The 14,184-nt window shown below is 39.6% G+C and overlaps 1 protein-coding gene across 3 annotated transcripts in view; it reads left to right on the top strand.

The window, feature by feature from the left end:
* The window catches only part of LOC120337380 (uncharacterized), a 36,509-nt gene extending 26,630 nt beyond the window's left edge, over positions 1 to 9,879 (top strand). For 2 of the 3 annotated variants that reach the window (XM_039405139.2, XM_039405140.2), the window contains exons 23-28: positions 1,317 to 1,399; positions 1,842 to 1,957; positions 2,499 to 2,649; positions 3,568 to 3,674; positions 5,027 to 5,156; positions 5,466 to 9,879. In XM_039405139.2, the coding sequence (XP_039261073.2) occupies positions 1,317 to 1,399; positions 1,842 to 1,957; positions 2,499 to 2,649; positions 3,568 to 3,674; positions 5,027 to 5,156; positions 5,466 to 6,106 (1,228 nt within the window). In that variant the 3' untranslated portion in view covers positions 6,107 to 9,879. The remainder of the gene's footprint in view (positions 1 to 1,316; positions 1,400 to 1,841; positions 1,958 to 2,498; positions 2,650 to 3,567; positions 3,675 to 5,026; positions 5,157 to 5,465) is intronic. The other variant, XR_013478015.1, reaches the window with a different exon arrangement.
* Positions 9,880 to 14,184: the final 4,305 nt, after the last annotated feature.

Here is a 14,184-nt window from a genome sequence, read left to right as displayed (position 1 = left end):
TGTGATAATTTAATAATTTAATCAGGTTTTCTAACCGAGACCATGTTTCCCCGAAAATAAGACAGGGTCTTATTTCAATTTTTTTTTCGAAAAATAACACTAGAGCTTATTTTGGGGGGATGTCTTTTCATCCAGAACAAAATCACAAAGTAGAGAATTACAAGATTTTCAAATATACAAAATATGGAAACCAATATTCATTAACTTCCAAATAACACATTTGTATTTAAAAATGAATGACTGCTGAACATAGATTTTTAATTATTTAAAATGAGTAGGAAAGATTTCTTGCTACCGACTAGAAGCCTATTCACTGGGTCTTTTTTAGGAGGGGGCTTGAAATCATTTTTAAAACTCGAGCTATGTCTTGTTTAGGGGAAAACATAGTGCTGTAGTTGCGAGTGAAGGTTTTCACATACAAGGTTTTTATATTTTAGACAGCTATGCCTTAGTTTGTTTCCATTATTAAACACGTAAAAACAAAACTAGGTATTTTTAGTAAGTGCTATATTTGGAAGTGGGCCACAAGGGCTGTCTTTGGAAGTGGGCCAAAAGGGCTGTTTTTTGAAGTGGGCCAAAAGTGCTATATTTGGAAGTGGGCCACAAGGGCTGTCTTTGGAAGTGGGCCAAAAGGGCTGTTTTTTGAAGTGGGCCAAAAGTGCTATATTTGGAAGTGGGTCACAAGGGCTGTTTTTTGAAGTGGTTCAAAAGTGCTATATTTGGAAGTGGGCCACAAGGGCTGTGTTTGGAAGTGGGTCACAAGGGCTGTTTTTTGAAGTGGGCCAAAAGTGCTATATTTGGAAGTGGGCCACAAAGGCTGTCTTTGGAAGTGGATCACAAGGGCTGTTTTTCGAAGTGGGCCAAAAGTGCTATATTTGGAAGTGGGCCACAAGGGCTGTCTTTGGAAGTGGGTCACAAGGGCTGTTTTTTGAAGTGGGCCAAAAGTGCTATATTTGGAAGTGGGCCACAAAGGCTGTCTTTGGAAGTGGATCACAAGGGCTGTTTTTCGAAGTGGGCCAAAAGTGCTATATTTGGAAGTGGGTCACAAGGGCTGTTTTTTGAAGTGGGCCAAAAGTGCTATATTTGGAAGTGGGCCACAAGGGCTGTCTTTGGAAGTGAGCCACAGATCATGGAAGCTTGAGATGGTCTGAGTTACGTTTTTGCACATTTTAATACTACCATAGGGGATTTAAACAGACTTGGAATGGCGGTTAGGGTGATAGACTGGGAACAAGACTTGAAAGTGATCCTACCATCTGTTACCCATCTGACGGTCCCAACTAACCAATATGTTTATTCCGTCAATTTTTTTTTAGATTCGAGAGAGATGATAGAGACAGGTTCAGAGATGGAGGTGGCCGGGGAAGAGATAGGATGGGGGGCCGTGGAAGATTTGCAGGTGAGTTACTCTCTGCTGACATCTATGTCACAGGTTTTTTGAAAACTTGAATAAAAGACTCCTGTGATTTTTTACAGTCTGTATCGTACATTAGTATTCCTAATCTGCATTAAGATGTTACTGTGAATAAATTTAAATAACAATTCGTAAAACTGCACATGTACCAAGTAATATTTATTTGTTATCTTTCTGAAAGTAGTATACCCAGTGGTGGGATTCAATTTTTTGTCACTCGGTCCCATCACAAAAGTAATATTTTTCACGCAGTTCTGTTACAAAAAGTCATTGACAGTAACCAGTAATGCTAACCGGTTCGCTGATCTCATAAAATTCCGCGAGACGGTTCTATAGAACCGGTGTGAACCGGCTTAATCCCACCTCTGAGTATACCTAATTGTTCATGGGGAAATTCTAGTTTAATTGTTTTTATCTCAAATTCTAGGTCGGGATGATTTTGGTCGAGGGGGTCGTGGGGGGTTCGGAGGTTTCGGACATCGAGATCAATTTGAAGAAGAAGTTGATGAAGAGGATATGGAATATAAGAAAAAAAGAGACGAGGTCAGGATCTATCTTTATTGGGTGCCCCCGTAGTATGTGTACCAAGATGACGCACAACCTGAACATAGTATGTGTACCAGGTTAGGATTATTAGGTTGTGCGACATCCTGATGCACATACTACGGGAGCACCCTTTATTGTATTTATGGTAACTAGCATTTTCCCAGATGGCTGAGCATGACCTGGGATGTCAAATACAGCCCAGGACATGGGAAAAGTACGGTCCTAATCTGGCCTGTTGGGTAATTCAATCTGGCCCGTCTCATGCTGCCACCACCAAACTAAAACCAAACTTTGATGTTTGAGCTGAAAAATAACCAACGGAATTTGTTTAGGATCAAATATAGTTTTGTCACGAAGCATATTGTTTTCCACTTTTGCTTTTGTGACATTTTAAATGAATTATATCCATGAAATGTAACTTTTTACGTCACACTCACATGGCCCGTCAGTCTTGGTGGGCTCATGCACCCTTCATTACACTGATATTGATAACATATCCTTGGTCGGAGTAAATATTAACCATCTATCCACCTCTCAGGTTCTTCGTCAACGCCGTGAACAGGAAGATGAATATGTTGTAGAGGAAATAGATTTTTCTGCGTTTGGACTTCCAACAGGCTTCGGGCCGCCACCATCGGCCGAACCTGAACCGGAGAAAGAAGACAGGGGAGACAGGAGGAGGGACAAAGGTGGGGAATCCCCAACTTTGGTTTTAATAAACATTTAAATTAAATCGGCCTTTGATTTTTTTTTTTATTGCATTTCCCACTCCAAACAATACTCTATAGCAGTGGTTCAAAACATGCTAGCTAACAATAGCTACAAATAAGAGATAGAAAGCCGAAAGTAGGTTTTATGAACGTGCCCCCTTTTTAAAATTTGTCTAGTCTCGCGCCCCACCCCAAAAATACCCAGCTAACTATAAGCTACAAATAACAGATAGTAAGGCGAAAGTATGTTTTATGAACACGTTGAAAATATCCAAAATAAGCCTGGCAAGATTAAATCTAACAAATATTTCTAATTAGCTCCACGCCTCTCAAAAACTTGTCTACGCCTCTTTTTTTAGTTTTAGAACCAATGCTCTATAGGTTTGCGAGCACTGAGCTATCATGTTCAGGAGCGCCTGAATCTTTTCAGCTTCGCATTGCCAACTCAGTTTATTACATCCTGGGTGAGTGGGTGGACGTGATCAATTTCTGTGCCTAACCAACGAGGAAGGATAACGTTTACTTTGACTAAATAAAACTAATGAAAGTCTGATTAAATACATATTATTATAATACTGGTGGACCAAGGGCAATTTGATAATATTATGATCTATTTGCTACCCGATATCCAGACTGCCGGTACTAATTGAACACATGGACCTAATTTAAATGTGTATATAACTAGAGTGTCGCACAATTGACTAAATTTCGTTTCATGAACCTACCTTGCAGCAAGGGTTAACAGGCTCAGGCCGCGGGGGTTCGCTGACCCCAGTTCGGGAAACCCTGTTATAGAGAACGGCCATTTTTGCCTTGGCTGTCAGATACTTTGAGCGGTGAAATATTTTGAGTAAGATAAGATAATCTAACGAAGTAAAAATGACTGTTATCTTATAGATCGTGATGATGACCGCCATCGTCGTGACGATCGTGATCGGCGTGAGGACAGGAGTCGTCGTGACGACAGAGACCGGCGGGACAGAGATAGAAGAAAAGATGATCGGGTGAGAGTTTGCACACTAAAGTTGTGGGGCATCATGTGTGTGGTTTTAGTCCATAGGAACACTTTCATATGACATCTGGGAACTCTTATATAACATTTGCGCACCACTGTCTCTTCCGGTGCTCATTGGCAAACTATGACCATTCTCATTAGTGGGCGCTCCAGAAGTATGTGTACCAATATGGAGGAAACTAATTTTGTTCGCCTATATTACACCAAATTGTGTAAAGGGGACTGAAACCTATGGGCAGGGAATATATTCACTTGGCTAACACAGACAGTCCATGAACTTGTAATAGAACTAAAATAAGGAAAATCTGAATAAAATTATGGCCTAACCTGGTACACAAACTACGGGAGTACCCCTTTATGGGAACAGTTTTATGTGATCTGGGAACACCCATTTGTCTATGTGCACATTAGCAGACCACAGTTGGGCATGTGCCATCATGTGGGGGATAAATATCACATGTGCAATATCAAACTGAAATCATCTGCAGGGCTTTCCTATGTGGAAAACTCCTATTGCCCGGATTTCATTCATTGAGCAAATGAATAGGATCCATTGCAGTGGTTTCCTTGACAGCAGGGATGTGCAACCTTTAGTACAGGGGCCAATATACAAATAACTGGGTGAAATCCACTAGTCGATCCATTACGGGTTCCTTCACCATGAAGTCTATTTCCGAAAAACAAGAGGACTACGCCCAAATATATGGACACGTCTGTTCGCAGTACAGTACGGTATACCGTACCGTCAGATCACAGTCTACAAATATATTCACACCAAGCGAAGCAGTACAGTTAGACACAAAATGGTGTCCGATGTCCGCAGAACGTTCAGTGACGTCATAGCAAACAAAAACAAATCTCACAGAGCTAACAGAAATATTTGAAATAAATAAAAGTAATAGCCTTCTGGAGAAAAATTTCATCTTTAACCACTACAAATTTCAAAGCAATTAGTCCAGTGATCGAAGAGAAAAGCGGTTTTTTAATATTTCCACTAGGTGTCCAAAAAGTGTCAAAGAACACCAAGAACAACAAAACGATCGTTATGTCCACTAAATGTATCCAATAATCACATATCCGACATTGACTGGTAACTTGACGAAGGGCCGTGGTTCGCTAAATATGTAATTCCTTTCTAATTCCTGCATCAGTGGCCGCTTCCAAGTTTCTACCAGTACTCTAACTTCCCAACAAAAGCTTTTGCTTTGTGGTTCTGGTTGGCGGCAAAGCCCTCACCATGAAGTTAGGGGCTGGAATTCCTCTTAAGCTGGAAAATAATCAACCAACACTGATCAATAGTAAAAAAAAAGAATTATTTGTAATTAATTCAACTTGTTTCAGGATCGTCGTGAAAGACGCAGAAGTAGAGACAGAGATCGAGATGAGGGCAGTAGAGAGAAACGATCGGACGAAGATCGAACGAGAAAATCAACGGATGAACCGACTGAAAGTAAACGCAGAAAACTTGAAGGTTTGTTCACTTATCTCATGAATATGATGTATTTGTTCTTAAATCAACATAGTCTAGTCCTGACATGGGCAAACTTCATCTCGTGGGCTAAATCTGGCCCGTTGGGTAATTCAATCTGGCCCACCTGATGCTGCTACAACCAAACTGAAACCAAATTTTGATGTTTTAGCTAAAAGAATGAATTAAGTAATCCCTTGTTTTAAAAAGTTTCAGAGTTATAGTAGGTGGGGCCATCATCGAATATGAGGTTGAATTACATTGAAATTCTAGTAATCTCGCTTTGCTTATATTAAAATTTCATTGTTATAGATGAAACGGAGCAAACCCCGACACCTGCCGAGAAAGATGGGCATGCTCCTTTAGCTCCATCTGGTGACCAGTCCCCATCAAAAATCTCCGCTTCGGAAGATCTATTACCCGAGGATAAGCGCGGGGAAGCCCCTGAGTTCACTGGTGAATCTGATGCAGCTCATGAGCAAAATGATGATTTACAAGCGCATGATGATTCTCATGAGAAAAACGACCAATCGCAACCTGCTCATGGTGAAAGTGATTTATCTCATGAGCCCACAGGACAGTTCACAGAAGCTCATGAGCCTTTAGATGAATTTGGTGCAAGTAATGAGCAAAAAGTTGTTCAGGATTCCCATGAGCCAAATTATGATCATCAAATTCACGATGAAACATCCCATGAGAATGAACAATTTCACGAAAATGAGAGGGAGGAAAAACATGATAAAATTGACCATCATGAATCCAATGACAATTCTCAGGAAAATAACAGTAAATATGCTCATGAGCAAGTCACAGATGAGCAGGATGAGCTGCATTGCAAAATCACGAATCCAGATCATACAGAGGGGGTAGAAGAACAAAAAATGAGTAAGACACCACCTAGTGGAATACAAGATGATACTCCTCAACCAGAAGAAGTCGCTATGGAGGAGTAATCCCTGCCACCATGACTTTACTTTCATTTTCTCTTCAGTGAATATATTGACTAATTTATGTAAAACCATCAATCCAATCAGGGCTGCCACCCTTCATGGTTATGATTTATTCCCTTATCTTTAGTTGGAATAGTTTTTTACGATTCTGCTGTGTCATCAGCTTTTCTCCTCGCAAATTTTGGAGTATTCTGTACGACTCCCAAGTCCCCAACCATGTCCTTTCAATCTGGAACAGATGAATGGCTTTTTATTCTTATACTCCACCTGGACGAGAGGGACCAGGCAGTTCATCATCGAGCCGTCTACATTCAAAACAAAAATAAGCACAAGTCGTATTCGATCATGCAATCCAAAAACGTCAGTCGTTTCGACTCTCCCTCTCTATTTCAACTCTCCCCCAGACCTTCACTTGGTTCCCGCACAGAGAAGTCACGACGAGATGCCGGTAGTTTGGATGATCGAGCCATGTACACTCGCCCTCAACTGTATTCACTCATGCAATACAAAAACTTTGGTCTTTTCGTCTCTCAATTTTTCCAAATTCACCCCGAAGTTGATATAGTGTCAGCACCGACAAAAAGAAGAAAGTCTCAACATCCGCAAAAAGAAATGTATTGTCTCTGATATACCATGAGCTGCATTGAAGCTTGCACCATAAAAGGTTGTTCTCCTTCCTACCTTGAGATCGGAAACAAATGGGAATAATAAGATCAAAGTATTCAAGCATCAAATCTCAAAACTTCAACTCAGCTTTCCTCTCTTCCTCACCCCAAGTTGGGAAACATGAAGGAAATATAAAGCTCTAATATCAGAGAACGTTTAGTTCAAAATCTTCGCATGGAGCAGATTCACAAGCGCACCCTAGTTTATGGTACAACATTCCAACCACCGTCAGGACTACAAACTATTCGAGTTTTCGAACTTATTTGCGAAGTTATGAATTAGAGACAGTCATGCATTGTTAATCATTCCTGGACACGATGGCAGATGACGCTACAAAGCCTTGTATGAATTCATCAGAATTTTCGGAATGTTATTATGCGACTCTAATGCAATCTTTCAGTTCAATTTTTTATTTGTTTTTATTCCCATTCTGGCAGAAATGTTTCACGGTTTTAGAATGTCGAAAGTTTTTTTTTTTCTAGGTGCTTTTACTATGAACAAGTCTCCAGACAAGCAATCAATATTTTTCAAATTGCATGTTTATTTCATTTTTCTTCAAAAAATGCTATAAGGAATGATACTACTCTTTTTTAGAAATTTACTAGATTTTTAAGAGCCACCCATGGATGCCTTGAATCCCACCCCACTATTGTTTTTCAAATTGTAGATTGTTGGAAATTTTGATTACCAACGTTGTGTAACTTTGCAATGGCTGTATTCATATTACTTCAAAAACGGCTTTTTTTTCTCTCTCCCACCTACCTGCTTGTCTGGAGCCATCTTTATAAGTAGACCTAGAAAATCTTGTAGGATAATTTCTGCATCAGTATTGTGAAATATTTTTGCCAGACCCAAATCACTGTGCCCCTCTGCCGCTATTTTTGCTGCCTTAGAATAAATTTTTATGCAGATTTTTAATCTCTGTCTATTTGAGGCAGTTTGAAAAAATCTTGAGAGGCATTTGGGGGGCGGTAACGACTTTCTGTGAAGCCATAATGGGAACTGTAACAACTTTCTATGAAGGCATAATGGAAAATATTACATAGATGCATAATTGAGCCAACACTGGGAATAGCAACCTGACGAGAGGCTGTAATTCGCCATATTATCAGCTTTCCTCTCTCCATAGATAACCCATGAAAACCTACTTTTTGATTTCAACAATCTGAGAGGAAGTCTCTTCATTTTTATATCATTATTTGCATGCTACTAGGCCCTATACATGATTGCTTTCCACCGTTGGGGGTTGATTATCCTGGTTTATTTGTTCATAAACGTTTTTGCAGAATTTATATTGTGACGTCAAAATTTTGTTGTCTGCTAGGATCAAGCGCTTATGACGTGGACAATTTCTTCACAACGGGAAGGCAATCATGTCATCTGCTAGATGTTTATATTACACATGCTTGCTCGGCAAATGGCTGGAGCGAAGATGGAGTCCTGGCTAATGTCCGGGTGAAAACATCGGGATAAAGGCCCAACAAATAGTTGGTGAAGATCTGGACATGGAACTTTGGACGACCGGACAATTAAACTCTTAAATCTTGAAATAATCGGAGACTTGAGGGGTAGTCTGTATATATTTTTGATTTTTCTTGTGCTAATCCTATGGGCTATACTAGTAGTCTTTGAAACTAGCTAGCTAGTTATTCCCACATCCAATGGGGACTGATAGCAAGCAATGTATGAGGGCATATACTCTAAGACTTGCTATCGACACTCCTTGGATGGATATGGACGGTCTGGCCTGGTTCGTCTTCATGTTTTCTTGGCGCAATAATGGACGATTTATCAGGGCAAGCTTGAAATTGGGGAATTATGCTTTCGTCGATCGTCCATATTGTTAAGGAACGAATGAGAGATAAATACCTTGAATCAAGGTGAGATGATTGCTCCGGGCGATCGTATATTTCCAAAAATGATAATTTGAAGCCTCTCGGGCTTGGGTAAATATGCCGCAATGGAATCGTGTTTCCCTGCCGAGGCGCATTTTGCGTGAATCACCATGGCAACCATGTAGTAATACTGGCGGAAATTTTCTCTTTTGCCGCTCGCAGAAGATGCGAATAAAAGGTGCCATCCCGCTATTGACCACCACTAATTTTACTCTCTGGTTAAGATAAATCAGCTTAAGCAGAAAGGCTGGGCGAACATGCTAACCTGATCAGTCTGGTTCTATCTCTGACCTGTGCAGACTACGGCCCGCAGGCCGAATCCGACCCGTTGAGTATTTCAAAATGACCCGCCTGATGCTGTCACAGCCAAATCCAAATTTGGTGTTTTAGCTGAAAAAGAGCTCAAAGAATTGTTGAGGTTGCGATTGAATTTAGTTCAGCACACGGCTTATTGTTGTCCACTTTTGTAACACTGTAAATATTTCTCATGAAATGTAACTTTTCACACCACAACTACATGGCCCGCCAGTCTAGGTGGGCAAAAGTTTCGCCCCAGGTCCAAAAACCTTGCCCACCTCTGTTCTATCCTGATATTGTCCCATCAGTAATATCCTAATTTGTTTATTTTGATGGTGATGGCTGGTAACCTTACTATATTAGTAGTATTCTGTTATTTTCCCAAAGCCTTTTTATATTTATTCTGTTCGTCTTCGGCGCGTTATTCTCGCATTTTTACCCATGGACGGATTGGATAAAGAAAACTGACCAAATAACAATTTGTAATAATCACCCAATGACTTGCATCGACCCTCCAAGTTTCGAATATAATTAAGCCAAGAAAAATTTGTAATTCGAGATATATTTGTGCGGATTGCTGCCCCTGAGCTGAGAATATTCTGGTCTCGTACCTAATTTCTTTGGTGATAGGACGTTTACAGTAAAACCACCGTTTCGTGATATTGTGTTTTTTTGCAGTCTGTGTCATGCATATGTTTGAATCAGCTAAGGCCGTTGGTAATTTTGGTGTCGTATGTACAGATTATACTTGGATATTGTTGCTGTTATATCGTGCGTAGGTGTGGCCGTATTTGAATTTTTAATTTGTTACGAATTATGTGTGGCCGTGCTTGTAATATATTTTGTCCATAGATGATCCGTGCTTCATTGTAAATATTCATAGCTTAACAAAAATGTAAATAAATTCAAGCAATCGGTGGAGTTTGTGTAACGTCCCTCCTAGTTGGGATTTAGGGCGAACTGTTTTAGTTTTTTGCCTTAGAAGTTTGCACAGCGTTTCTCAAACTGCGTGAGAGATTGGCAAGTGTGCCGCGAAGCATTTTGGAATTTTATAAAATGAGCTATTCTTATTGTACATAGGCATGCACGCAACGGGTAAGCTTGGGAGCGCACTATCCATTTTTGCAGCCGCGATCGACTTCACTGAAATCTTCAAAATAACTCGCGACTGACGAATGAGTATGCTACTGAATATGCAGAACTGCACACACGCGTACAAAAAATTCGACCGATGCCAATTAGCCCAGCTTTGTTGGCGCATTTTTAATGAAATCGCAGCAAAAAATAATTTGATTATTTAATTGTACCCGGACTAAATGTTCATCATTTACTCAGGATTTATTCGAATCTTACAATTCAGGTCTAGGGCCTGCGTAATTACTTATCGATTTTAATCGGTAAGTATGTTGATAGGTGTTTGTCTGTCTGTTAGATGCACGCGATATCTCACGAAAGCGAAAATGAATCTGCTCCTAATTTTGCATGTGCATTCATCATATGTCAGACCAGAAGCCTATTGATTTTGGATGAATTATGTCGTATGATTAGCGAGTTATTCATTAATTAGTGATAGGACACAAGGTGTCACTATGGAGTAAAAGCGCTGTTTTGGGGATCCCCCAACTTTCGATCGATAAGTCTTCGGTCTCTGACCGATATTCTCGTTTTAAGTCGTTGAAAGTTCCCTATAAAATCTGGCGAAGTATTCATTTAATATCTGAACAGCGAAAAATAAATATGCTCAAACCATGAATGTTACATGACAGCTCAACCTAAATTACAATTTCCTCGTATTATGAAATCACAGAGAGAGTTCAATTGCTGCCAAAACAAGTTAACTGACTGCAGAGTAGCTGACGCTGCATTTTTGCATGTTTGTTGATATAGGAGGGAGTTACAGTAAGCAGTTTATAAAGTTATGCTAGTTCGCTTCTAAACGCTGCCTTACAACGATACAAGTGCACACTTTTGTTCGTTTTAATGTTTTGCTCTGGGGCACAAGGCCGGGCACCAATAAAAAATTTGAAAGGGGACCGTCATGAAATTTTTTTTCAAAAGTTTAGAAACCACTGGGCTAGTCCATTTACAAACCTTGACCGCGGCAAAACTTTGTTGCTACGTTATAATATGCTCTATCAGGCTGTATGTGATTGTGTATATCGTATTTTGCGACTGTACAGTACGCGATCGACTACTCAGTCAGTCAGTTTTCAGTAATTTATTTTTTCATCATTCCAAAGCACACAATGTGCCGGTCGGTGGTGTGGCTTGACACCGCACCCCTGTTAACCTGCGCGGGTTTGCAGGTTCGAATTAATTACTACGGTCCGGGGGACCTGGTTTCAAAACCTTGCACTCCCTCTATGAGTACAATACGTGAAAGAGCAACTCGAAATTCGCCGTCAACATCTTTTATACAGGATCGTTAATCGTTTTGTGATCAGTAATAAAGAGGAAAAGCTTCGTTCGCACATATAAGTAGTGCAAAACTGGAGCAATATTTCAATAGCTGCATTGGAAATGTGCTTATATTTTTCTTTTATTGAAATCCAAAACACATCAAGTGGAATTTCGCTGATTTTCAGTCTTAGCGTTCTGTCATTTCTTACTTCAAAGAAATCTTCTCGAATACGCAGGGGTAATTCTTTCCTCTAGCTCAAGTTTTATTTATATTCGATTATATACTACACGACTTCACGGAATTGAATTGGACTACTACTTGGAATCGACTACTACACGACTACAGGAATTTGAATTGGTGTCGGTCAAGCTAACGTAAAAGCAGGTTAACTTTACGTTAGTAGAGTAGAGTAGTAGACTAACATAAAATTAACAAAGGATAAAAAAAAATTGTAAAAAGAAGAGAAAAGTTGCAAGTCATGTGCGGCACACCTGGTATCGTCTCGCGGAGCACTGCTCTAGTAAACACGTTGACGAGGAAGTTGTTGTTGAACTCTTCTCACTCTTGTTGGGTGATATTTGTGGTATGGAGGATAACAATTTTCGGAATTGGTGGATGAGTGATCAATCTTTTGTTTCTCTACTTTCTAGATCAATTTATTCGGGAAGTTGGCTTCATTCAGACACGGTGTTGTTTTCTGGCTCTGGTCTGATGACAGAAGTGTAACTTGGGTTTGTTTGACTATCGACTTTATTTTTCGGGGTCTCTTCTGATTCATGGCTTGAGGCTTGTTTAAGACAGTGGCTTTTAACCAGGATGTAGGCTACCCAGTTTACAGAGATGTACCTCCGTACCGCTTATTTATATTTGGCGTCCGCATTTAGTCTTACTTAATCCATCGAGCACTGACTAAACTTTATCTCATTGGACACGCCCTTTAAACTAATCAAACGTCTTGTCGGAGGTAAAATATGTATGATTACATTTCCTACGAATATGATTCCCCTGTTGTCCCACAGAAAGTAGTCTGTTTTGGAGTTAATGATATCGATGGTGTCCAACCAAAATTCGGGAACTTTTTTTTATTTTTCTTATTTTCACGGATTAGATTACGATCTGATTTGGATCAATATTCATAATATGAAAATGTCATATCCGAATCGTAACGGTGCCTCAAGTGATCTTTTTTTTTTTTTTTTTTCATGCTTCAAGTAATCGGGAACGCGTCCCATATTGAGTGGTAGTTTAGTAACCTATCAAGGTAAATAATAGCTCATTTCTAAGCTATCAATTATGGTAGTTGAGATTCCAAACCATAAACTATCATAAAAAGGCTCCGCAAATGAGGCAATTAGACGACAGTTCAGTGTTTCTTCGACGTACGCTTCAATAACATCATTGGCATACTTGACCCGTATAAAGCTTCGCTAAAAAAAGTGGGATTTCACGATCGGGACGTTGGTAAGGCGGTGGGTCGGGGATATGAGGTGGATGGGTCGCGGATATGAAGATTGGGGCGGTGGGGCGAAGATAGGGAGGCTGAGGGAGGTCAGGCAGAGGGTTGAAGATAGAAAAGGTACCCTCCACACCTGTTGTAATTTCGCGCCGGAGGTGTGTGAGAGACTGCGTTAGATTTTTTTTTTGGTGGGCAAGCACGTGTTTTCTCATTTGAAATTCGCTGCTTTAATTCTCTATATATGTGCGTTCTAAACTCCATTAGAGATTTATATCTTTCATGTGCTCAGATTTTTTTTCATTGTAGCCTTTATATGATGGATTATGAATTCGAAATAAAATTACTTTACACGAGTCACGTGACAGACTATTAAAACGGGCGGAGTTCACTCAGGTGTGCTATGACGTCATGTTCGCAGCTGCTATTTCCAAACTGTGATTTATCACAGATTCTAAAACGAAATTTTATATTGTTTATCTTCCTCTGCGAACAATTCTGTACGAATTATACGATAATGAGGTCGTAAATATTTTCCTCATTTCTTTTGGATATAGTGAGAGAAGTGTTAAGTACCGGTACCCGTGCAACAAATCTAGATGACATTGTCGTCCAAAAGCTAAGAAGTCTGACAGCCTATTCCTGTACCGGTATTCTGTCTTAGGAGCCCGCTAAGATCACAGGTTCAGCTGTTTTCAACTCAAGTCTTGCAGTCTAGAATAAAGCGTTATCTTTTAGAGATTTCATTTCATAGGTTTTTGGTGATTTTTTGCATTTCTGACAGCGAGCGATGTCTCCCATAGATTTTGACTTGTTTATTTCAGTATTTCTATGCTATATAGGAATCTCAGACCCGAAATTTACAGAATTCGGGATCAGCTTTATTTATATATATTTACTGCAAGGCTAATTCTGGCGATTTCTCAGCTACCATAATCGTATACGAACATTTGAAACATCTATCAGAGACGGAGGAGGTCGTTGGGATTCTATTACATTTAATTTTATCTACCTGTCTTATTTCAAGCGCAATACTTATTTTACTCCATGTAAATTATCCACTGATTCAAGCAATTATTTGGCTTTTATCATTTTAAATTGAGTTATAAGGACTGCCCGATTTTGAATCGTGTCCATATTTTTTGTATAATCGTATTATTTCTATTTTATTTTTTGGTGGGTGGGCACGTACTTGTACGTTTTTTAAATTTATTTTAAGTTATGCTCGCCTTCCAGGTATCTCTGTATTTGTTGTTTGTTTACTTTTTTGTATTGTTCTGTATTTGTTGTCTGTTTACTTTTTTGTATTGTTCCGTTTTAGTCAGAGAGCCGAAATAAAATGATTGATTGATTGATTGATCATATGGGT

This window comes from Styela clava, chromosome 10 (genome assembly GCF_964204865.1).
Source record: "Styela clava chromosome 10, kaStyClav1.hap1.2, whole genome shotgun sequence".
Taxonomy (NCBI): Eukaryota; Metazoa; Chordata; class Ascidiacea; order Stolidobranchia; family Styelidae; genus Styela; species Styela clava.
Note: the sequence above shows the minus strand (reverse complement) of the source record. Positions and strands in the feature narration are given on the sequence as shown.